This window comes from Tachysurus fulvidraco, chromosome 17 (assembly GCF_022655615.1).
Source record: "Tachysurus fulvidraco isolate hzauxx_2018 chromosome 17, HZAU_PFXX_2.0, whole genome shotgun sequence".
Taxonomy (NCBI): Eukaryota; Metazoa; Chordata; class Actinopteri; order Siluriformes; family Bagridae; genus Tachysurus; species Tachysurus fulvidraco.
The window spans coordinates 15,031,165-15,053,978 of record NC_062534.1 but is presented as its reverse complement, the minus strand read 5'-3'; the positions used below and the strand labels follow the sequence as shown (position 1 = coordinate 15,053,978).

At 39.5% G+C, this 22,814-nt stretch overlaps 2 protein-coding genes across 3 annotated transcripts; both read left to right on the top strand.

Annotated features, from left to right (window-relative positions):
* The first annotated feature begins 68 nt into the window (after positions 1–68).
* On the top strand, positions 69–20,867 carry fnta (farnesyltransferase, CAAX box, alpha). 2 transcript variants are annotated; one of them, XM_047802584.1, is made up of 10 exons: positions 69–286; positions 756–841; positions 964–1,078; positions 2,175–2,279; positions 2,617–2,743; positions 4,421–4,569; positions 4,732–4,794; positions 5,095–5,269; positions 7,313–7,479; positions 20,817–20,867. In XM_047802584.1, the coding sequence occupies exons 1-9, from the start codon at positions 153–155 to the stop codon at positions 7,454–7,456; spliced, it is 1,098 nt and encodes a 365-aa protein (XP_047658540.1). In that variant the 5' UTR covers positions 69–152; the 3' UTR covers positions 7,457–7,479; positions 20,817–20,867. The 2 variants fall into 2 exon arrangements, with proteins under 2 accessions (XP_047658540.1, XP_026991832.1); XM_027136031.2 differs by lacking the exon at positions 20,817–20,867 and having other exon boundaries at positions 7,313–8,273.
* Positions 16,602–18,490, top strand: LOC113636115 (transmembrane protein 271-like). Its single transcript, XM_027136034.2, has one exon. It carries the CDS (start codon positions 17,299–17,301, stop codon positions 18,106–18,108), a length of 810 nt encoding a protein of 269 aa, XP_026991835.1. The 5' UTR covers positions 16,602–17,298; the 3' UTR covers positions 18,109–18,490.
* Positions 20,868–22,814: the final 1,947 nt, after the last annotated feature.

Genomic DNA, 22,814 nt, shown 5'->3' with positions numbered 1-22,814 from the left:
CATAAGTAACTTTCTATTAAAAGTCTCCTGCATCTTAACGTCGGAACAGAACACTTTTATTTTGACACGTCCTCGTCTTCGACAGTCTGTCAAACTCCCTTCTCCTCTCATCATTCCGTTAAGACGAGCTAGCTAGTTCACTTTCATTACAAATGGCATCAGTTGAGGAAATGTCTAACGCTGTGTCCGATGCCTTAGAGGAAGTAAACGCAAACTATGACTATGTGGAAGAAGAATTAAATATGGATCTGGAAGAGCCTCTGAGCGGCGGATATGTGTTTTATAGGTAAATACTGCAGCTTCGTGGCTAGTTTGCTAACTTGCTAATTAGCATAGCCGGCTACTGTAGCTTTTGTGTTCACTTACAGCTTTAGGTAGTTAAACTACTAAACTCACTGGTTACTGTGGTATCTGGGAGAACTTTAGGTATGAGACCATCATATTGGGGCTTCAGGAAAGGTCTTTAGAGCGGTTTTTGGAACAGGAAATGCTACTTAAGCCGGTTATTTACAGCCTGTCTCACTGTACACTATGATGCTTGTTATTTCTAGGCTGTTTTCATCCCTATGCAATTGTTCTGCTACTTTCTTAAGCATCTCTCCTGGTGTGTATTTGGAGTAGTAATTCAGAACCCGTGAACTTTCTGCAACCCTGATAGACCTGATCATATTACATTCATATTACATATTTAAAGTACAAGCTTTTAAACGAAGCTTCTTTGTTTTGTTTTGTTTTGTTTTGTTTTCTTTGAAAAGGGACAGGAAAGATTGGGCAGATCTGGAGCCTGTTCCTCAGGATGATGGGCCAAACCCTGTGGTAAAAATAGCATATTCAGACAGATGTGAGTGAATTTAGCTTGTATACACACACACACACACACACACACACACTCTTTCTCTCTCTCTCTCTCTTTAGTAAACAAAACATACAGTATTTAAATGTGGTGACTTTGTGTCTTTACAGTTACAGATGTGTTTGATTACTTCAGAGCCTTGCTGAAGAATGATGAGAAGAGTGAGAGAGCGTTCGCGCTCACTGCTGAAGCCATTGAACTTAACGCTGCAAACTACACAGTATGGTGAGTTTAGTAAAGTTTTGTGGAAGTATTAGGATATACAAGCGTTGTTGTGACATTGTTTAGATGAACATACCTCGTTTGTGTGTGTTTAGAATGTAAAATAGAGGTGTAACGATACAGACTTCAATTCGGTTCGAATCTCGAAATGATTAGAAGAAGATTTTAATGCACATTTTATTTCTGAGTTATAAACTTTGTACGGTGTGTTTTTTATATATATATATATATATATATATATATATATATATATATATATATATATATATATGAAAATAAGTATTTTTAATATCTATGAGCAGATGTTTAATAGTGTAGAGAAGATGTACTACAGGTTCAGATTGTTCTAAAAATAATTAAGTATGTTAATAATTATAAATTCTTTCAATTGTTTTAGTACATAAACAGCGTCTGAACTGTGGATGTGTTTTAATGGTTGATTGATTCATTTAGCAGCAGTATTTGATGATTTGTGACTAAAATATAGCTTCGAGGTAGGAATAAAATTCCTGACTTCTACAGCTTCTTTGTAGGTTTTTTAACTCTCATAACACGGTTGTGTAACAGTATTACCTATAAAGTGTGTCTGTCATTGGGATTCTGCTGGTTACATCAAACGTGCAGGAGATTTCTTGTAATTTTGCAAGCTGTCTATGCAAGAATATAGTTTGTTGATTTAAACTATACACTGTATAGTTTAAATCAGCCCGTGTACAAACTGTGCAACAGCAATAGATCCGTGATTAGTAGAATGCTGATTTCCACTGTGAGAATTGCACATTTCCATGATTGTCAAATTTTTGCTTTGACGCAGAAATCTGCATATAAGAAATCCCCCAATCTCTCCGACCCCGTCTCTACCTAGGTTTAGTGTAAACTAGAAGAAAGTGACTGTGAAGAGTGCTTAAAAACCACATTTGTGATCCACACTTTTTCTACATAAGCACATATCTTTAATGCAAGATCATTTCATTTCTGTTCAGCTACACGGGCTACCAAAAGTATTGGAACGCAAATATTTCGACATAACACTGCCATATCACCTGGCTCTATCTGCACGTAAATGGTTACTGATAATATGCTGCAATCCGCTGTACAGGCACTACAGGAGAGTACTGCTGCAGGCCTTACAGAAAGATCTGAGAAAGGAGATGAAATATATCACTGCAATTATAGAAGAACAACCCAAGAACTATCAAGTCTGGTAATTCTGCTTTCACTTCATTGACAGTTAACTAATTTCTTATTCTAGATTATGGAAAACCATCTGTTTGTTTATTACCATGTGCTTTTAATTAGATTTGTACTATGTACTATTTGTGTTTCGTCATACATTACACACAGTCACTTATGCAGCAGTTAGAAGCTTCCTCTTCATAAACTCTTAAATCTTTCTCTTAAATGTTGTCCCTAAAATACACACACACACACACACACACACACACACACACACACACACACACACACACACACACACACACACATTTATACTATTGTTGCACTCTTGTCTGCTTGACTTTGCACTTTGTGCTTGGTTAAAGGCATCACAGGCACATGGTGGTCGAGTGGCTTAACGATCCATCTGAAGAGCTGCAGTTTACATCTGAGATCCTCATTCAGGACGCCAAGAACTACCATGCATGGCAGCACAGACAGTGGGTCATTCAGGTAAAAGTCCAAACAACCTCGCAAGTCTTTCTTCCAGTCATGCTATCTAAAATTTCTATATTTTTGCACAATCTTCTGTATAATATACAGAATGCACTCTGGACGGTGCTATTTTGTTTACTTTCTCTTGTAGTATTTTTGTATTGTCTCTTTGCACTAGGTTAAACACAGTGCACTTTATGTGGCTAGGACAACTTACTTTAAGTTAAGTTACTTAGCTCTGTGTTGTTTTATGTAGCACCTTTTATTTCACGACGTACTGCTTCAGCTGTATATGGTACAAGCTTTTCAACTTGACTTGACTTAACAGGTGGCCGTGACAATGGTTATGGTGACTCTGCAAAGCACCATGCGGTGGGATTTGCTTCTGCTTGGCAACCAGCCTGGTGATTTTTCGCACCGTACTAAAGGATTTCAACTCAGGATGGTGAAGCATTCTAAACTTAACCTCTTAACCTTTGACGGTTAAGAGATCGCAAACTAAACCTATCAATTGCAACTTTTTGTCTTTTTGACCTAGAGGCTGTTGTAGATGTGCAGCCAAGAACATCAATGTCTGTTACTGTAAAGTTCAAAATGATCCGTATTGTTACAGTACGTTACAGTAGAACCAGTAGGTTTGGTGCTGTCATTTTGTGGAGACAAAAGTAACCTCATATAACTGTTTAGGAAAAGTTTTGCTGTAGTGACCATAAGGTTGTGAGTTCTAATCCACAGAGCTGCCTGTTGGTTTATTATGAGGTGTTTTATAAAATAATATTCCATCATTTTTCTTTCCAACTTAATCTCGGTCATATCTGTAGCTTATATCCAGTTACCACTGAGGAGAATTTTGACATGTTTCCTGTTTCAAGAAAAACCTAATAGTTGTTGAATATCAACAATAAACAACCAGTCAAAGTTTTATTCACCTGATCATCGGCACTGAGAGACCTTTTGATACCTTATACCGAGAATGCATAAGCACACATTCTCCCTCGTCTGTGAAAGAGGTCCCGCTTTCGGAAACCTACGGATTTCTGGAGCTTTGTTATAAAGATAACGTTCACGGAATAATTCCTGAGAACATGTTTACAGTTTTGTATCACAAACCTTTATTGAATGATACGAAACTTTATTTGGATACTTTCAGTCTTAGTGATTGGGTATATGGGGTTTTGTGTGCGTTTCTCAGTGGAAGGAATCATTTTGAAAGGATTGTGGTGATAATCTCACCCACGCTACAGATGCTGTCAAATGCTGACATATTCCTTTGCCTCTGATTTCATCTGTGTGCTTGGGTGGTTTTTTTGATTTGGCTTCAGGCATGTGAATAAATGTAAATGTTGAAATCTTTAGAAACCAACAAACCCACACCCCTCTCTCTCTCTCTCTCTCTCTCTCTCTCTCTCTCTCTCTCTCTCTCCCTCTCTATCTCTATCTCTCTCTGTTCGTCTGTCTCTCTCTCTGTCTCTGTCTCTCTCTGTCTGTCTGTCTATCTCTCTGTTCGTCTGTCTCTGTCTCTCTCTCGCTCTCTCTCTCTCGCGCTTGCTCTCTCTATCTCTCTCTTGCGCTCGCTCTCTCTATCTCTCTCTGTCTCTCTCTGTCTGTCTGTCTCTCTTTCTGTCTCTCTCGCTCTCGCTCTCTCTTTCGCTCTCTCTCTCTGTCTGTCTGTCTCGCTCTCTGTCTCTCTCTCAGGAATATAAACTGTGGGACGGCGAGCTGGAATATGTAGAGGAGCTCCTAGAGGAAGATGTGAGGAATAATTCGGCATGGAACCAGCGTCATTTTGTCATCAGTCACACCACCACTTACTGTCCCCCAGATGTGCTAGAGCGTGAAGTGCAGTGAGTGCTGCAAACAGACCAGGCCGGATCTGGCCCATTACTTCTTTCTTCTTACATGATCTATGTTTATTTCCGTCTCGTAGAAGCCTTTTACCATTCATTTCATTCTATCCGCTGGTATTGGACAACAGAACAGTTTGCTTCTTTCTTTTTTTGCAAAAGGTACACCATAAAACAAATCAAGAAAGCACCACACAATGAAAGTGCATGGAATTATCTGAAAGGGTAAGTGTTTCTCCCCATCAGTGACAACATGCTGATATTCTGCTAGGGTAGTGTGTACATGCAAGCAGTAGATGGCAGCGTTTCTCAATCTAGAAGATTCCTGTTTCCTGATCCGAATGGAACAAAAGGAATCATTCATGAGCTAGAAAAGAGATTATAAAATAAGTTAAACATCTCAAGACAACATTTATGACTATTTAGTACTGTTAGATCTGTACCTGCTATGTGCAAGACTGTGAGTTTGGAACTGAAGTGTTGTGTGTGTGTGTGTGTGATTGATTGATTGATTGATCGATGTAGGATTCTGCAGGCTTCAGGACTCTCGACGCATCCTGGGGTGCTTCAGCAAGTTCTAGATCTGCAGGAGACATGCTGCTCGCCACATCTACTCGGCTTCCTAGTGGATTTCTACGAGGACGCACTCGAAAGCAACAGCAGTAGCAACAACATAGACACACTCAACAAGGGCTTAGAGGTAAATAAAAAAAACATCTTAAACACAACATTGTGTTCGTCAAACAAGTACAGACATAATCATAGAAACGATCACGCTGAGTTTTATCTCGAATGCTCAGCATAACTGCATAGTCTGTTTAAATATTAAGAATTTTAGCAAGTATATTAAAATTTCTAACAGTGCATCTCTCTCTAATGGTAAACTAAACTCTGAGCTAGGGCCCATAGGTTTTTAAAAACAACAGATGCTCTGTTTAATCAGGCAAAATAGAACCAACCCCATGCAGCTGGATACAAAACTGTAAAGGAACTTATTCAGTTTCTTGATTCCTCAGCGATCTCCAGTGGGAGCATAGAATTTAATCACTAATATAAATTGAGAGCTATCATAATTTGTACCTTAGCTAATGGCTTAAAAATAAATTAATACTGCTAGAATGACTGAAATTGCTTTAAGGGAAGAAGTGCATGTGTAAACTAAACCCCATTTAAGGTGGTAAGTGTGGTCATGTGATCTTTAAACTCGGGTCGACCCGAAGCGTCATTATGCTTAAGCGCTTAAAGGTTAATACAATGTTTTGTTTTTCTTTGGTCGTTTCATTTACCTGTGGCTATCTACATTTTATTAAGCTATTAGATGTTTTATAATTCTACAATCCATGTGCAAAACTACTGTAGAGTTACCATTTTGGACAAAGGGGATTAGAATTTGAAGCGATTCGTGTGCAGTTTGTGAATACACATATTGACTCTTACATTTTTGAATCATTGATCAGGAATGTTAAATACTGTGTGTACAGCAATAAGGACAAAAGAACAGCTGGGAATTGAAAGGGAACCAGATCAATTAATAATTGAAATGCAGGCCAATGGGCGAATATAAATACCATTTAGATATTTGGTTTAGTATCGGTTGCGTTAGTCGAGACCTAAAGGAGTTGCGTCTTATTGGTTATCCATTTCATTCGACCATGTATTCCACCGTTGTCTGTGGAAACGTGTACTGGATAAATGCACAACTGCTGTGTTAATGTTTTAATAATGTGGGTGTTTTTGGGAAAACAACCCCATTTAGTCTGTGTGGCACTGCACATATGGCATAGAATCTATAAGGTGCTTTGAGATTCTGATCCATGTTGACATGATTGTATTTTAACACACAATCGCTACGCATTTGTCTGCCACATTCACGCTGAGGATTTTCCGTGCATTCAAACCATGCGAGAATGACGACCCCGTCGTCTGCACGTCGAAGCAGAAAACCAGGCATCCTTTTTTGTTACCTTTGTGCTGTCAGCTATCACATTTCTGTTCGCCTGCTTTCACTGTAACTTCAAAGTCTTGGCTCACAGGAATGAAACCCAGCACGATTGTCTGCAGTTGTAATATAATAATAAACATAATAGAATATAAATATGATACAATATAAATTACATGTCAAATTACAATTCAGATATACAGGAGATGGATCACTCGAGTCATTTTTTCAAAATTGTCTCCATAGCCTAATAAAAACAGACGTGAGGTTTGAACGATTTCTGTGCAGTCACTTGCTGTGAAATAAGCTTGGCATTTTTATGGAGACATAAACAAATTAATTAAGAGATAAACCAATACTCAAAAATAACTCTCGTGTGTTTTCCTCAGCATTTTTTATTTTTATTTTTTTCCAGCAAAGTGACCAAGGAATGGCGAAATAGGTCTAAAAGAAACAAACCCACACTAGTGATCTTTTCACAAAGCGCAAGAAGTGCTGAATATTGAAAATTGTTAACAGTAGGATCACCTTTTCCTTGAGCTAAAAGGCTTTTAGTGTCTCACAGAGAGGTGTAATGTTCCCTCAGGAATACTACAAACCAATCCCTCTTCCTGGGATTGAAAAATGTCAGCTCTACAGTAAAGTGCAGGTCAGGCTGCCATTACCTGGCAGGGGAATTTGCAGTGTTTCACAGCAGCATTTTTTTCTTGAACATTTTGTTGTATTGGGCTTAATGAGCTTTTCCCACTCATTCGCTCACTCACTCTCCTGTTCTACCCCATATGCACCCGCTCTCTCCTCTAGATCTGTGAGCAGCTTGCCCAGGAGAAGGATACTATCCGGCGGGAATACTGGCGCTACGTGGCCCGCTCTCTTCAGAGCAAGTATGGCTCAGAAGACATCCAGTCTACATCCACTGAGGAGCAGGAGATCCCCAGCAATAACTGAGAGAGAGAGAGAGAGAGAGAGAGGCACAGTTCTGTATAACTTGTTAGAGGGAGTAAGACTCTTACTTAGAAGCTTAAATGTCTCTCGCTGAACTGTGTTGTTTCTATATTTTGGTTTTACCATATTGGTAAAGCCCGTTATGTAACTGTAAATGTAGAGCAGGAATATGAAAGCATCATGTAGTTATGCGACAAGACTTGAAGGCTGCAATGAATCAGTCATAGTTTACTAGCAAGTTGAAAGGAACTTTTGGAATTCAGAGTCTGATGGACAAAAAGAAATTGAGAATTGATAATAAGACTAACAAATAATATGCTTAACCTGCAAATATTATCAAACCACTTTTGCCAAAATATTTCAACAAATTCTGCAAAGTTTCTGTGCATATGGTTGTTTTTGTATGCTTACAATTAAAAAAAAGAAAAAAAAAGGTTAACACACCGTTTATTTTTATTTGATATGAATCTCGGGAAAGAATATGCATCACTATCACTACTTTGCTTTGGAAGATATCGGACTTGATCTCTTCTCGTCCACATAATTAATTGAAAGACAGTGACTAACGGTTTAAATCAGTGTAGGGAAACTAATTTGATGTAGAACAGGTGTACATTTCCCTGTGTGACTGGGGTTTTGCCACTAGTGCTGAGCAGATGCCTTCTAAATGAATTCAGCCAGCACTCATCCACGGTTTTATTTTTGTCTTTTTTTGTGTACCCCTGTGCCTGCAATATATTTCATTTAGCCCAGTTTCTTCCCCACCTCCATTATGCCTTCATGAAGGGCTGCAGCTAATAAATTCATACAGTTGCTCTGGTTTCTGCTGTCTGTAATCCATTTTCATAATCCATTCTCATGAATTTGGGATGTGTTCTGTTGGAACCTGCACCACTGATGGGGAATATACAGAGTTCATGAGGAAGATTTCATACAAAAAAAATGCATGTATATTGTATATTTTAAGGTAAATGTATGGCAGAGGTGTCCGATCTTATCCGGAAAGGGCCGGTGTGGGTGCAGGTTTTCATTCCACCCAAACAGAAGGCACACCTGAGTCTACTAAAAGCCAAGAAAAACTGATTAAACAGGTGGAATCAGGCATGGCTTCTGCTTGGTTGGAATGAAAACCTGTACCCATTGAAAACCTGCGCACTTTGTGGATAAGATTGGACACTACTGATGTAGGGGGGCACGGTGGCTTAGTGGTTAGCATGTTTGCCTCACATCTCCAGGGTTGGGGGTTTGATTCCTGCCTCCGCCTTGTGTGTGTGGAGTTTGCATGTTCTCCCTGTGCCGCTGTGGTTTCCACCGGGTACTCCGGTTTCCTCCCCTGGTCCAAAGACATGCATGGTAGGTTAATTGGCATCTCTGGAAAATTGTTCGTAGTGTGTGAGTGAATGAGAGTGTGTGTGTGCCCTGCGATGGGTTGGCACTCCGTCCAGGGTGTATCCTGCCTTGATGCCCAATGACACCTGAGATAGGCTCAGGCTCCCCGTGACCCGAGGTAGTTCAGATAAGTGGTAGAAAATGACTGACTGGCCACTGATGTCTGGTATTTATCACCAATAAACATGAAACTGGAAAGCAAAGTGCAATATGTGTATTTCTGTTTTTAAATAAGAAAAGAAAAAACACTTTTTCATGCTTTATTCATATGTTTTATAGTATTTATCCATATTTATCTATATGGATGAAGCTTAATTGTGACCTTAATTAATACATGAGTGTCAGATTAGTACTGCTGGAGGACCATTGCACTGCTTATTATAGCACCATACACTGCTTTCTGAATAATTTAATTCCCCTTTAATTTCCATGACCTTCATTTAATTGATAAACTTTGGCTGTGTCGATCGAGAACCAATCCAGATCTTCAGCTTTGTATGATTTTTTTTTTTAAATATATGTATTTTAGTTCAGTATTCTACCTTTGCTTGCTTTTAGCTCATTGTGTCCCGTGGTTACGGATTCATCTGAGGATTCACAAGTGTACGAAAGAGAGGATCTCATTTTCATCCCATTTTCTGTTGTAAACAGGCTCTGAATATTGACTGCTGTATTGGAGCAACCCAATGCCTCCCAGGTCATGCAGGAGAGAGCAGGAGAATTCCGAGTGGTCTGTCTGTATACACACCAAGCAAAGACGTTTCTCCTTTAATTCATCTGCAACCTCTTTCAACTAGCTTAACAGGCAGCATTGTAAGAAGTCCTCTGTTCATTTCACTAGGGCCCTCTGTTTTAGAAGGTGGCAGGGAAGAGAAGTGGTGTTGACTAATACTTCAGGGCCTGTGGCCAGAGCTGGTGAGTAATTGCAGGCCTTGTCCCATAGGTACTGACTGCTCTATTAGTAGTGTGATACCCCAGGAATCCAACAAAATGGATGTGGGCTAATGAGTTTGTTTGCTCCCTCTTCCACAGTCAGGGTTATTTGTTCCTTTAACCAATCTTTCCTGTAAGCTCTGGTCTTAAAATATTGTCTACAAGCTTGAGTAGTTGATTCAGTCTATTTACAACCTCACTGAGCTGACAGTGGGACTGTACGCTGGTGTGTAATTGATGCCAGTTGAGTTTCATCATTTGAAACTGATTCTCCAGACCTGCTTTTATTTTAATAACAACTTGATCCAGCTTTAGTTCTGTTATACAGATTCCACTATGACTGTCAATGTTTAACTAGTCTTATCCTGTCCTAAGACTGAGCTGTGTTAAAAGAAACAAGAGCCTTCCTGATAGTGTCCTAGCCTTAAAGGACTCAAAATAGTCCAATTATTTCCTACAGTATTATATAGACATGGTTTTTAGAGCAGTTCAGCGATCATAACCATAATCATATCACCTCTGGGATATAGCCAGAGCATACTGTAGCACTGAACATCATCTGTTACCCTTAGTTACCTCTGACTGATGAAAGCTTATATCATTAGTTCTCCATGGATAACTACATTAGGGAACCTGTTTGCCTAACATCCTACGATAACCTTCAGTGACTGGTGTTCTGGATAACTACAGCTTTTGGTGCTCTTCAGACCTAGCCAGTTAAATGTCATCCAAAAGGCCTGACTGAATTATCCTTGCTTGACATCTGCACTTATTACTGTTTTTCTGAGGCTGTGGGTGGTCACACATGGTTACTGTAAGGATTTATACATCCCAGAATCCTGTATGTCCAGGATTCAGTGTGTGGATTATCTCTAGATAAACTGGGCAACATCATTCACATTTATCACTCTTTTTCTTCTCAAGCGTATTGTCTTAGAGAGGTTTTCTTTGCTACATCCACCGTTAAGATTCTCAACAGAGTTTTACATCTACGTTCAGATTTACATAAAGCTGTTTTATGACAAGATCTACTGTTAACTGAGCTGTACAAATAGAACTGATGTGAACTGTTTGGTTTTACAACTCCTATCTGGTTTCATAGTCCTCATAAGTCTCGATCTGCTTCCAAATATAAATAACCTGTGACCGGTTTTTATATGCAAAAAGGAGAGATGAAGTTCTTAGTAAGCTTTATTTATTTATTTATTTATTTATTTATTTATTTATTTATTATAGCCGACAAGGGAAATACCAGGTACATGAAAGTAAATGAGGTAGAAAGTAATCGGAGGAGGTCTGTAAGAAATGATACCAATTCATTATTAATTTTAGGGTGTGCCAAGAACTCAATCACCCAACACAAAATCACAGAGGTCTTTCATGGTTTAACATCAGCCTAGGGCACAATCATTCAACACGTGGGTATGTTTTAAATCATGAAGAATGTCTGTGTTAACATATTAAGTGCATTTCAACTTTTAATATTTGAAACAATAGTTCTCTAGGCTCTGATTCTCTCTCTCTCTCTCTCTCTCTCTCTCTCTCTCTCTCTCTCTCTCTCTCTCTCTCTCTCTCTCTCTCTGTGTGTGTGTGTGTGTGTGTGTGTGTGTGTGTGTGTGTGTGTGTGTGTGTGTGTGTGAGTGTGTGTGAGTGTGGGTGAGTGTGTGTGAGGAAAATTTAGTGTTTCATGATGCTGGACAGGTAAACCCTTATCTGTATTCTAGCACAGGGAAGGAATAGCAATGAGTTCACTGATGTTCATTTCAGAACCTTATTAAATCCTGCATGCTTATTGTTCCCAGGTGTATTTCATGTTGTAGTGTTTTATTCCTTATTCTAATGTGACAGTCAGTCAGGCATGTGTCCATGAGTATGACTGATAGTAAATATATACTTAAAAGAAGGGAAATAAAAAATAAGGAGAAATCAGTTTGGGATTATGTATGCATGCTGTGTGCTATATACCATGATCAGGTTGTGGACATCTATTATAGTGAATTTTAACACATTAGAAAGCAGAGTCTTGCTAATTTTTTCAAGTTAGATTGTGTGATCTACCTTTCTGAGATTTCTGCTTCAAATTCAAATCTGTAATTGTTCATTTTTTTTGTTAGAATAGTCAAGAGAGAATTGTAATTTTTAAAGGAAAATGGGCTTTTTTAAGCTCTATTTTTTTCTCTATTTGGACAACATAATGATTTATGTGTATGTAATAAGTCACCTGCATGTCAAGTATTGGGTTTCTTATTGTAATATTGTGATATCATTACCACATGAATGTTTGTCTTCCATACTAGTTCTAATTTTGAGAAGCTAATATGCTTCTCCAGCTTTCTGTGTGATTCTCCCAGGAATCTATCAGAGCAGCTGTATCTGTCATATACAGATGTGTATGCACTCAATGGAACAGGATAGTCTCTCTGTCTTCTCTTCTCTAACATTTCCCACCATGGCAACCCAACGATTGTGTGTGCGTGGTGTGGTTCTGCAAATAGTTACCTCACTTTCCTATTCTTTTATCTCCTTTGTCAACAGCCATGGTGATCCTTGTACAATAATAGCAAACTCATCAGTATGGCGATGGCACCAATTTATTCTCTCTTCTACATAAACACAGTCCTACCCCTTTGAAGCTGAGAAAAGAGGGAGAATCGATTAGAGACATGGGTATAGCCATCACAGGAATTTGAATGGTCTTGAAAAGGAAAGAAACCACTGGTGTACTAATAGGCACACATTGAAACAGGTTGGCCATGGGAAACAACAGCAGTTAATGACAGAAGTATTGATATCTATGAGGAAAACCCCAAAAGTACCAGTCAGTGACATTACTAACCACCTCCGCAGGACAGAGATGAAGGTCTCGCAATCCACGTTTTTTGAGGAATACCTTGAGAGCAGTAAAAATCAGAAGGCCAGATTGGAATTTGCAAACAAATTCAGAGCTGAGCCATAAAGCTTCAGCAAAAAAAATTCAGAAGTCTACAGAAACATCCTGTCTGCCAATTTACTGAGAAATGCATCCAACTTTATCTGATTTCTTAACAGGCAGCATTATTAAGCCTTCATTATGCAGCAAGACAATGACCTAAAACACACTGTTAACTCAACAAAGCACTTCATCCTGCTGGGGAAAAAGTGCGGCGTTTTATACTGGCCAAGTCAATCACCAGACCTTAAACCAACAGAGCAACATTTCATTTCCAGAGAAGGAAACCCAAACCTGAATATCTTCAGTGTAAAGCAAAGCAATTAGCCTTGTCATTCCAATTCCTTTACAGTGGATTGTATAATACACAAAGTCAATGTGAAGGGGCTTTTCAAACTGTCCACCAAACAGGTTGGTTGGATATTAGTAGTCTACTTACATTTTTTTCCCTCTGATTTACAGAGCTTGGAAAGCAATTATTTCTCCTGTGAGGAGATATTTTATTTAAAGCTGCAGAAATGTGAAGAGGGATGGTGCAGTAGTTAGCATCGAGCTTGGGTTAATGTCTGTGTGGAGTTTCTGTGCTTATTCTCAAAGTGTGCATGTGGATTTCTTCTGGGTTGTCTGGTTTCCTGCTAGTAAGTATTTTGGCTAAGATAAATTGCCTCTAGGAGTGAAAGAGTGTGGATAAACTCCACATCCATTACAACCCATACCAGGATAAAGTTATTACTGAAAATAAGCCAGAAAATTCCAAATTCAAAAGGGTTTTTTTTTTTTTTTGGATAGTTTATAATTATTTGCATAGTGAGCCACTTTACTTTAGTGTGCTGTATGTAAAAAACTCTAAATAGAGAAAATGCCCTTTTTAATGGTCTCTCTCTCTCTCTCTCTCTCTCTCTCTCTCTCTCTCTCTCTCTCTCTCTCTCTCTCTCTCTCTCTTTCTCTCTCTCTCTCTCTCTCTCTCAGTTCAATTCAGTTCAAAATTAGCTTGACATGACATAACATAATGACATGACAAATTTTACATGTATTTTTACAAACATTTAAAATAACAAGGAATGAAAACAAAATTATAAATAAACCAAGAAATAAAAGGATAGCAAAATAAAAGTTTAAAATCTATAAGTGAGGTATAATCGAGGTATGGTTTCATGAGCACATTACCTATTGGTTGACTCCTCCCTCTTTTTGTGGCAACTATGAACGTACCAAGCTGCTAGGGAAATGCAGTCTCTTTTTTTCTCCCAGCAAATATTGGAGTTTTGTGCTGTTTGTCAGGACAAATTATTTCAAATTTTGGAAAAAATTAAAATCAAATTTCTTTGTAGATAGGACAAGTGTTTATGAAGTGGAGCTCTGTCTCTACCTCATTGGCTACAGCACAGGCAGAATTTGCTCTCTCTCTCTCTCTCTCTCTCTCTCTCTCTCTCTCTCTCTCTCTCTCTCTCTCTCTCTCCCTCCCTCCCTCCCTCCCTCTCCCTCTCCCTCTCCCTCTCTACATTTGCTCCAGAGACTTTAAGACTATTGAATGAGTGACCGAGAATGTTAGCACTGAACAACTTTAGGGTGAAGGGTCGAGGAATTTTGAATTTTGTGCCCGAAGAGAATCCATACAAAGGTTTAATAGCATTACACAGTAGAAGAAATGCTTCCACCATTTATTGGTTACTAAAAGTAGAATATGATACATCATATGGCCAAACATAAATGGAAAACTGATCACTTAAGCCATACACGGCTGTTAAAATTTACATTTACTGTTAAAGTTTCTCTTCACTGGAACTAGTGCCAAACATAGTCCAACTTGACAATGCCCCTGACCACAAAGCAATGTCTATTATTGATAAATCAGGGTTTGCAAAGGTCAGTGTGTAAGATCTGTGAGTGTGCTACAAAGAACACTCACTCTAACCACACTGAAAGCTCCGAATGCACCCCTGAACTCCTCACCCAACATCTGTGCTTGGCCTTACTAATGTACCTAAGAACAAATTCACAAAATCTAGTGGAAAGCCTTCCCAAAGTGTGTAGGAATAAGTCTGTAATAAGATTTTAAACAAGCATTTTAAACAATGCTCTGCCATGTAGTTTACATTCAGATAGTTATATTTTATTTGAGTACTCTTTGGTGTATGTTTGGATGTCTTATGCTGGATTTTTGCAATCCATTACCTGAGCTAACATTTTTATGTACAGTTTACTGAGAGTATCTGCTTTCATAGTAATGACCATATCATCTTTAGATGATTTTGAAGCCACCATTCACCAATTGTGCTGCCAATAAGTTCTTGCTCTATATGCTCACCTTATGTTTCAAAGTTTTTATATGAATAGTTCACCACATCTGTCCTAAATTTGTATTTGTTAAACTGCTGCATGAACTGTTAAGAGTGATATTTTAAGACGATACTGTCATCATCTATTATTTTGTAAAATTTTGCACAGTCCTTTAGACATAAATGTAACTCCAGTTATGATCTTCTATATAAAATACACACAACTGGAGGTTGATTTTTTGTTTAGGCAACTGGATTAGTATCCCTGCTGTCCCTAATTTAGGCAAAATATGTATATATATTAATTTTATAATAATATATAAATATATATTTGGCCATATTGTCCAGACGTAAATTAAGTCTTTAGTATTATGTGCATATTAATTACTGAGGATATTCTCAGAAAAGTGGATTGTAAAGCAATTTACCATCTATTTAATTATGAACGCACTTTGTACCTTTTGTCTGCATGTGTTTATACTGTAGTTAGCTGAGATGATTGAATGAATATGATTCACTTCCATGTAGAACCAAGAGCCTAGTTTACACTGGTATTCTGCTTCTTCTCTTGGGGGGAAGAAAAACAGCTTGCAACTGTAATGATTGTGTTTCCCCTGGAGTTTTCCAGTACCGTTACACAAAAAGTAATTGTGCCAACAAACCAGACCTGTACTATAATTACCCTAAAGTGTGCAATCTTTTAAGTGTGTGTAAGACTGTAGTAGGAACACTTTTGTGAGTGGTGTACATTTGCTGCATGTTAAGAAGCCCGAAACTTAGAAAAGCCAGAGACATGCTGACACCTGCAGCTTGGCTTAATTGCTGTGATTAGCTCCCTCATGGGAATAATTGTTGGTTACCATAGCTGAAATTAGAGCTTCTCTGTATAATTTAAACTGTTTTAATACGAATGTATTGAGTTGGTAAATAAAAACAGTTCATCAAAAGGAATATAAACAATGTTGTACTTTGCAGAAAGCTGAAGCTTTTCTCATTTCAATTTGAGACTTTGCATGCCATGCCATGTAGCCATGTGCTTCCCAAACACACACACACGCACACGCACACGCACACACATACACACACACACACACACACACACACACACACACACACACACACACACACACACACACACACACACACACACACACACTGAGTAACTGAGTGAATTTGCTTTTTCAGAACATTCTCAGATGTGAAAATACTGTTTACCCTCTGGCCTAAACAACTTTTAAACTCTCATTTTTTTTTTACATTTTGACATTTGGCACTGGATTATAAAATATAAAACATTTTTTTTCTGTTATACTAGATCAGTTTTTAACAGCTCTCCAATACAAAAAGGGGGCTTTTTTAGTCTTGGAGAACTGTTAAAACCTGATCTGCCCAATAAAGTTTTGCATGCAGAAGACTTTGGTTCATAAAATATTGTTGATCTTTACAAATTCACGTAGAACCACACGGCTTATATTTAAAAAAGGATGTTATCATATAGTTGTATGATAACGTAGTTATCATATCACCAGAACAGAAGTAACATTAGCCACTCCCTAATTAGCCAATCTCAGCTCCGCCTGAACAAACACTAGGCAGTGTTTCAGCACCATGGGCAGCTCTTGGAGCTTTTATTATGCATATTGAATGATATAGACTTTATCTTTACGTGCTATCCTTGCAAGTACGATCGTAGACGAACTTTACATCACTTTCTTTATAATAGTCCAAATCACTGTTTCTGAACCATATTCCTTCTGAAAACATAATTTTACTTATAGCAGCTTACGTCGGGAAAGCCATCTGAATACGATAGCATCTGTAGCGAGATTCTGTTTGAGAATGGGGAAGCAGTGAAAGAAAGCATCACTACGTGTCGCATTCTCGAGTTTGCAGCCAGTCGGAGTGGAGCGAGTTCAAAGCTCAGACTGAAAGCTAGTCTCACTGATGTGCGCTTGCTCACGGCGGCGCGCGCTGGAGGGCTGTAAGAGCGGGAGGCAGAGTCTTTCCTCTCGGTCTTCACGACTAAGCCCTACGGAAGTGGATGGCGGGAGAAGGTCATGAAGGTAATCGCTACCTTTAAGCTGGATTTGGGCGGCTGTTACCGCAGAAGGAGCGCGCCCTGCCCATCAATTATTCATCCGTTGAGGAAGCGGTGGCAAACGGCGGCACGGCACGTGGCTCCGCACATCCTCCGTTCTGCAAGCAGCCATAGGCAAGTCATGTCCCATTGTGAGGGCACTTCAAGAAGAGCTGGAGAAGAGGACCAAGGAGGATGAAGGAGGGAGACGGGCCGGACGAGTCAGAGGAGGATTATAATGAAGTTGAGTGGCAAAGGAGCGTGCGCCGTCGTCTCCAGCAGCCTGCTATTCGCGTGCGCCGTGAGCGCAGCAGTGGTGGGGTTCGAGTGTCTCTCTCTGGGAGCCAAAGTGAAAGCGCACTTCCAACTGAGCGCGGCTGCTGGTGCGTTTTACTCGGGAATCCTGCTCGGACTTGGACAGTCACTGCTGGCCATTGCGTTGCTCTGCTGCAGGGGCAAAGCTGCGTGTCGCAATTTTTTCCTCTTTGGGCTTCTTGTGTTCCTGCTCGGCGTGCTCACTGCGTTCTCGGGCGCGGTGGTAGACGGCGACGCCGTGTCACTCGTGGAGCGGAAGTACTCGCGCTACTGCCTGGACACATTGGATGTACCTGCGGCGTGCGGGCGCCTCAAGGATTACCAGCGTGGCCTGGTGGCGTCCACCGTACTTAACGCGCTCGAGTGCCTCATTGGGCTTGTAAACCTGGTGGTCATCAAGCGGTACCAGGCGGCTCAGGTTTACCGGAGGCGCAGAGCGCACAGGCGCAGCGCGCGCGAGGTCTTGCTTGTCGAGGAGCGCGAGCTCACAGTGGCCGCCAACTTTCGGTCGGTCTCCTATATCAGCTTAGCGGCGTGCGGCTCCCAGGCGCGTGAGGACGGTGCAGAGGCGCGGAAAAGCGGTCATCCGTCTATCGAACTACCGGGCTACGTGCCTTCCCAAAACGTGCTCCACCACGTGTACGGTTTCTCTTATCCGCCAGCTAACGACTCACCGCCGGCCTACGAGGACATATTCCCCGGGGAAAGGAGGAACAAAGCGTTTGAGTGTTAAAACAGAGAGAAAGTTGCAAAACCACATCTCTAATCTGCAGTGACAATCACTGGCCCCGGACATCAGACGCACACGCGTCCCTTTCTCGGCTAAATAATAAGCAGAATGTATTAACGCATTGCTCCCTTTGTCATAGGAAGTGGGCAAGTAAGTACATGCTACACTCAGTGAACTGCCTGTAGGAAAACTGAACTAAAATGGTAAGATATATATTCAGATTATAAATATAAAGGCCTGGTGACTTTTTAACACAGCACTTGTTTAGAATCTCTGATTGTACACAACATCTTATGCCCATGTACGTTGGTTGATGTCACTCCGTTGGTTTATTGTCATATTACCTCCGTTTGGCTCATGAATAAAAAAAAGAATATTCACCTTTCTATGCCGTAGATATTTCATGCAGCGTACATCAAGTCAAAATAAGCACAACTCTTACATTTCAGGAATTAATCATGTAAAGATGGTAGCTTGTGTGCCCCTAAGGTTCTTTGGCCTACTTTGTCAACAGGCTAGCAGCAAACAGGTCTTTGAAATGCACCTGGGTTTCTTTTTTTATATCTAAACAGACTGGAGACACAAAACACGGTGAAAAACACCATGCAATTCTTTGATGCAATTACAGCCTACATTATGGCTAATGAAAGCTGCAGCAGTTCTAAAATAGAATAATGTTATTATACACCTGTGGTGTTGTGCTTCTCTCTAAACACTGAAATGCAAAATCACCAAGCTTTCAAGCCTTTATTTGTTATATAAACAGCTGCCTTAAAAGCATGCTGATGAGCTTGTGAGGAACAGGAGGGATGGAAAACAATAACCCTGCATCACTTTTAATATGCTGCAACACCTTAGAAGTACACTTAATAGTGATTCACATTTTCCTACTGGCAATAAAAGTTCAAGGATGAACAAAAATATAATTGTAGCTGCAGCAAGAACAAAGAGATTACCTGTTATTATATAAGCTAAAATGATGTTAAAATATAAAAAAGTTCATAGATCAGTTTTGCTAAACAGAATGGGGGTAAGATTGTGCTCAGTTCATCGCCATGAGATCAATCTTGATCTTTCCATGCATAATGCTTAGCAAAGTATGATGGATTACACTTCACTGGCTGTCCTCATCGTGCATTTGTGATAGTAGCTTCAACTATGATTCATCATATAGTTTACTGACACATTATCATGTAAATTTTGCATTGGAAAGGCATTGTAGTGTGACATTTGGCCTTTTTTGCCAATAGTTACCTAATGAAAGTTAAACGTTAGCTTAGTGGGTGAAGGTCAAACAGCACAAACTACTAACAACTACTGTATGTCTTAGATGTTTTGCGAGAACCTTTTAAAAAATTTTGTTGCACAAAAGCCTTGGTGAAAAATCAGTCGGTGCAATCTATGATTGCATTCACTCTGTTTTATATGTGTGACTTGTCATGCATCTCCATGGGGTGGATAACTGTCATGCATTTAAAGTTCTGGGAACAGAAGCTGGGTCGACAACTGCAAGAAAACTTTGCCACATGTACAAGTTACAGTGATTTAGGATCGTGCTAAAATCCCTGAAACTCTAGGAGAAGAATGTCTTGTTGATTTTTTTAGTCATTTATGAAATGTTTTTAAAATGGTTTAATTTAGTTATTTGAGACAAAATTTAGTCCAGTTTGCCACTCTGCCCAATTCCATTTCTGTTTTCTGTTATATATTATTCAAGTGAGCAGGACAGAACTTTACAACTCCTGCTTGACTTTATTACTGGCATGCATATGCCTGGGGCTGTTTTTCTCCTATAATTAAATACTAAGGTTAATGTTTTTTAATGCAGAATTAAACACTTATTTGTGTAATAAAAAGCAGTTGTGATCTATGAAGGCTTCGTCTATATATCTCACATAGGCAGACATATGGAAGAAGAAGCAAGGACATTTTGCACTGTAATAGTCATATGTCTTTGAGGTCATGCTTTGAGCAGCTTAATAAATGTCAAAGAGATTACTTTGTTAGTCCTAACATGCAAATCACTGAGTTGAATTCATTATAATTTTAATGAGTGAAATAACCTCACCAATTGTAGGAAGTAGCTAATTGCCCTAAATATGTTTTGGTCAAACCCTGAGATGAATTTGGCAGGCTCTTCATTTGCATATTTGCAGTACAGGAGTCCACGTTTAATACTAGAACCATCTTCTGTATCAGCAGACATCAGGTATCTGTTACAAAGCATATAGAAATTTAAAAACAAACAGTGACACATTAATGTGATTGCTGTATGTGCTAAGCTGGTACTTAAAAGGTAATTTCTATCATTTCTTGTATATTGTCAAAAATATACCTCATTGTTTCAGTCACTGTGTTCTGGTTCACGATGGTATCCATTTGCATGCATGAAATGCTTTATTACTATGCCCAAATCCCTTAAAAATATTTCTTTCCAGCATTTACCTCTCAGAGTGGTAAGAGACACATTATTTCTTTGACTGTAGAGGTGTGATTGTAATCCAGAGCAGACAGAGGGGTTTTCTGCTGTGGAACTCGGTCTGATACAGACAGTCCTGGATGCGATCCAAGGTCTTGACTCTACTACTGTGATTACTGCATTCTGTCACCTGACACAGAGATATGTTGGCGAGAGAGATAGAGAGACAGAGAGAGAAAGAGAGACAGAGACAGAGACAGAGAGAGAGACACAAACACAGAGACACACACAGAGAGAGAGAGAGAGAGAGAGAGAGAGAGAGAGAGAGAGAGAGAGAGAGAGAGAGAGAGAGAGAGAGAGTGAGTTAGGGAGGAGCAAGGAGTTAGAGATGCTTGAAAGGAACTAAGGAATAGATTGTTTCCATTAGTGAGTTCTGCAGTGAGTGTGGTTTATGGGAAAAACGATACATTGTGAATCGAACCCTTTAAATGCGTAACACAGTTCAGTAGCTGTCTTTAAAACTACACATCGTCATCAAGTGAAAGACTGAAAACAAGCAGCAGTTGCAAAAATGTATTTGCCTTTCAGTGTGATTGGAGTCCTTATCAGAGGCAACACAGAGAAGAGTTTATATTTTAAGAGACTCAATTCATTTAGCTCCCATCAGAGCTTTAATGAAACATGTTTGCTCAATTTAGTTTTATGAACTAGTGTTCTTCAGCAATTCAATTAGGTGTGGGTGATTTAGTGCTGGGCCTTATGAAGTGATTACTCTTCTTATCCAAACCCTATAAATAAGCTTTTCCATGCTTCATTTCATTCCATTATCATTTGTTTGGTCGCTCTCTCTCTCTCTCTCTCTCTCTCTCTCTCTCTCTCTCTCTCTCTCTCTCTCTCTCTCTCTCTCTCTCTCTCTCTCTCTCATTCTCTCTCTCTCTCTCTCTCTCTCTCATTCTCTCTCTCTCTCTCTCTCTCTCTCTCTCTCTCTCTCTCTCTCTCTCTCTCTCTCTCTCTCTCTCTCTCTCTCTCGTGGTCCCGCTCCAGTGAGAAGGGCTTGGAAAGCAACAGACACATGACACATTAATGGAATAACTGGTGACTCTGTAAGGTTGTAGGATTTTGCCAGTATAGTTAGGATCCACTTGTACGATAGAGGGAAATGGACACTGCATATATAAAGTACTTCTGAAGGATTATTTTTATCCTATGATGAAACATTTTTATCATGATCAGCGCTCTATTCCAGGATGACAATGCTGTATACACAGAGCCCAGTGGTTTACTTGGTGGTTATGAAGAAAGAAATAATGAAAGTTTAACCATCACAGTTATCAATCTCAGCCCAGTTGTATAGCTAATCAAAAGGCATGGAGGAAAGGAATATCCTTTAAAAAAACAATGTTCATTTCTTCCACTCTGGGCAGTTCTACCTCAGTAGTTAAGGCACTGGGCGACTGGGCTAGTTGATTAGAATTTCATGAGTTCAGATCCCTGCATCACCAACACTTAAGCAAACTTTTAACCCTCCACTGCTCACTTGTGTCCAGTCATAACTATAGGTCAAGTTGTTTTTATGGCCATTCCTCTATATAGCTTATATACCTTGGAACAAAATGTCATTTCTCCAGGAACTCTGTACAGTACACATGACTAAATAAGTAATCTGACTGCCTCAAGAAGAAACTGTTAAGGAAGTTTAATGGTGGTGGTGCTGACGCACCTGTATCTTCTATTGGAGTCCATGGGATAGGTGAGAGGGGTTGAGCGCAATGCTGAGGGTTTTGCTGATGTAGTTTTAATAAGGCGATGCTGGTTGGTAGAGAGACACTGAAGATTTTTTCAGCTGTTCTCACAATCTACTATTGGGTTTTGAGGTCAGAGACTTGTGCAGTTCACATACCACACAGTACGACAGCTGGTCAGGGTGCTGTCTGTCATCCCTCTGTAGGTGCTGAGGATAGGGTGACAGAGGTTGGCTCTCTTCAGCCTTCGCTAGAGCGGTTCTACAATCCTAGAGACTTGCGAAATCACTGCTATGGTGAATTAAGAACTGTTTTGGTGGCTCTTCACAGTTTATTTCCAAAGACAGTTTTCCTTTAATCTGTCCTCCAGCTGTGTTCTGGTTTAAAATCAAATAATTACACAAAATTACTGTGGCTTATTATGTATTTTCATATATTAAATAAAGTAGTTTGCATGGTACAAATTGCATATAAATATATGACATTGCACAACAGAATGTGTGTGCGGTGGATTTTTTTAATGCAAACAAATAATATATTTTAGATTT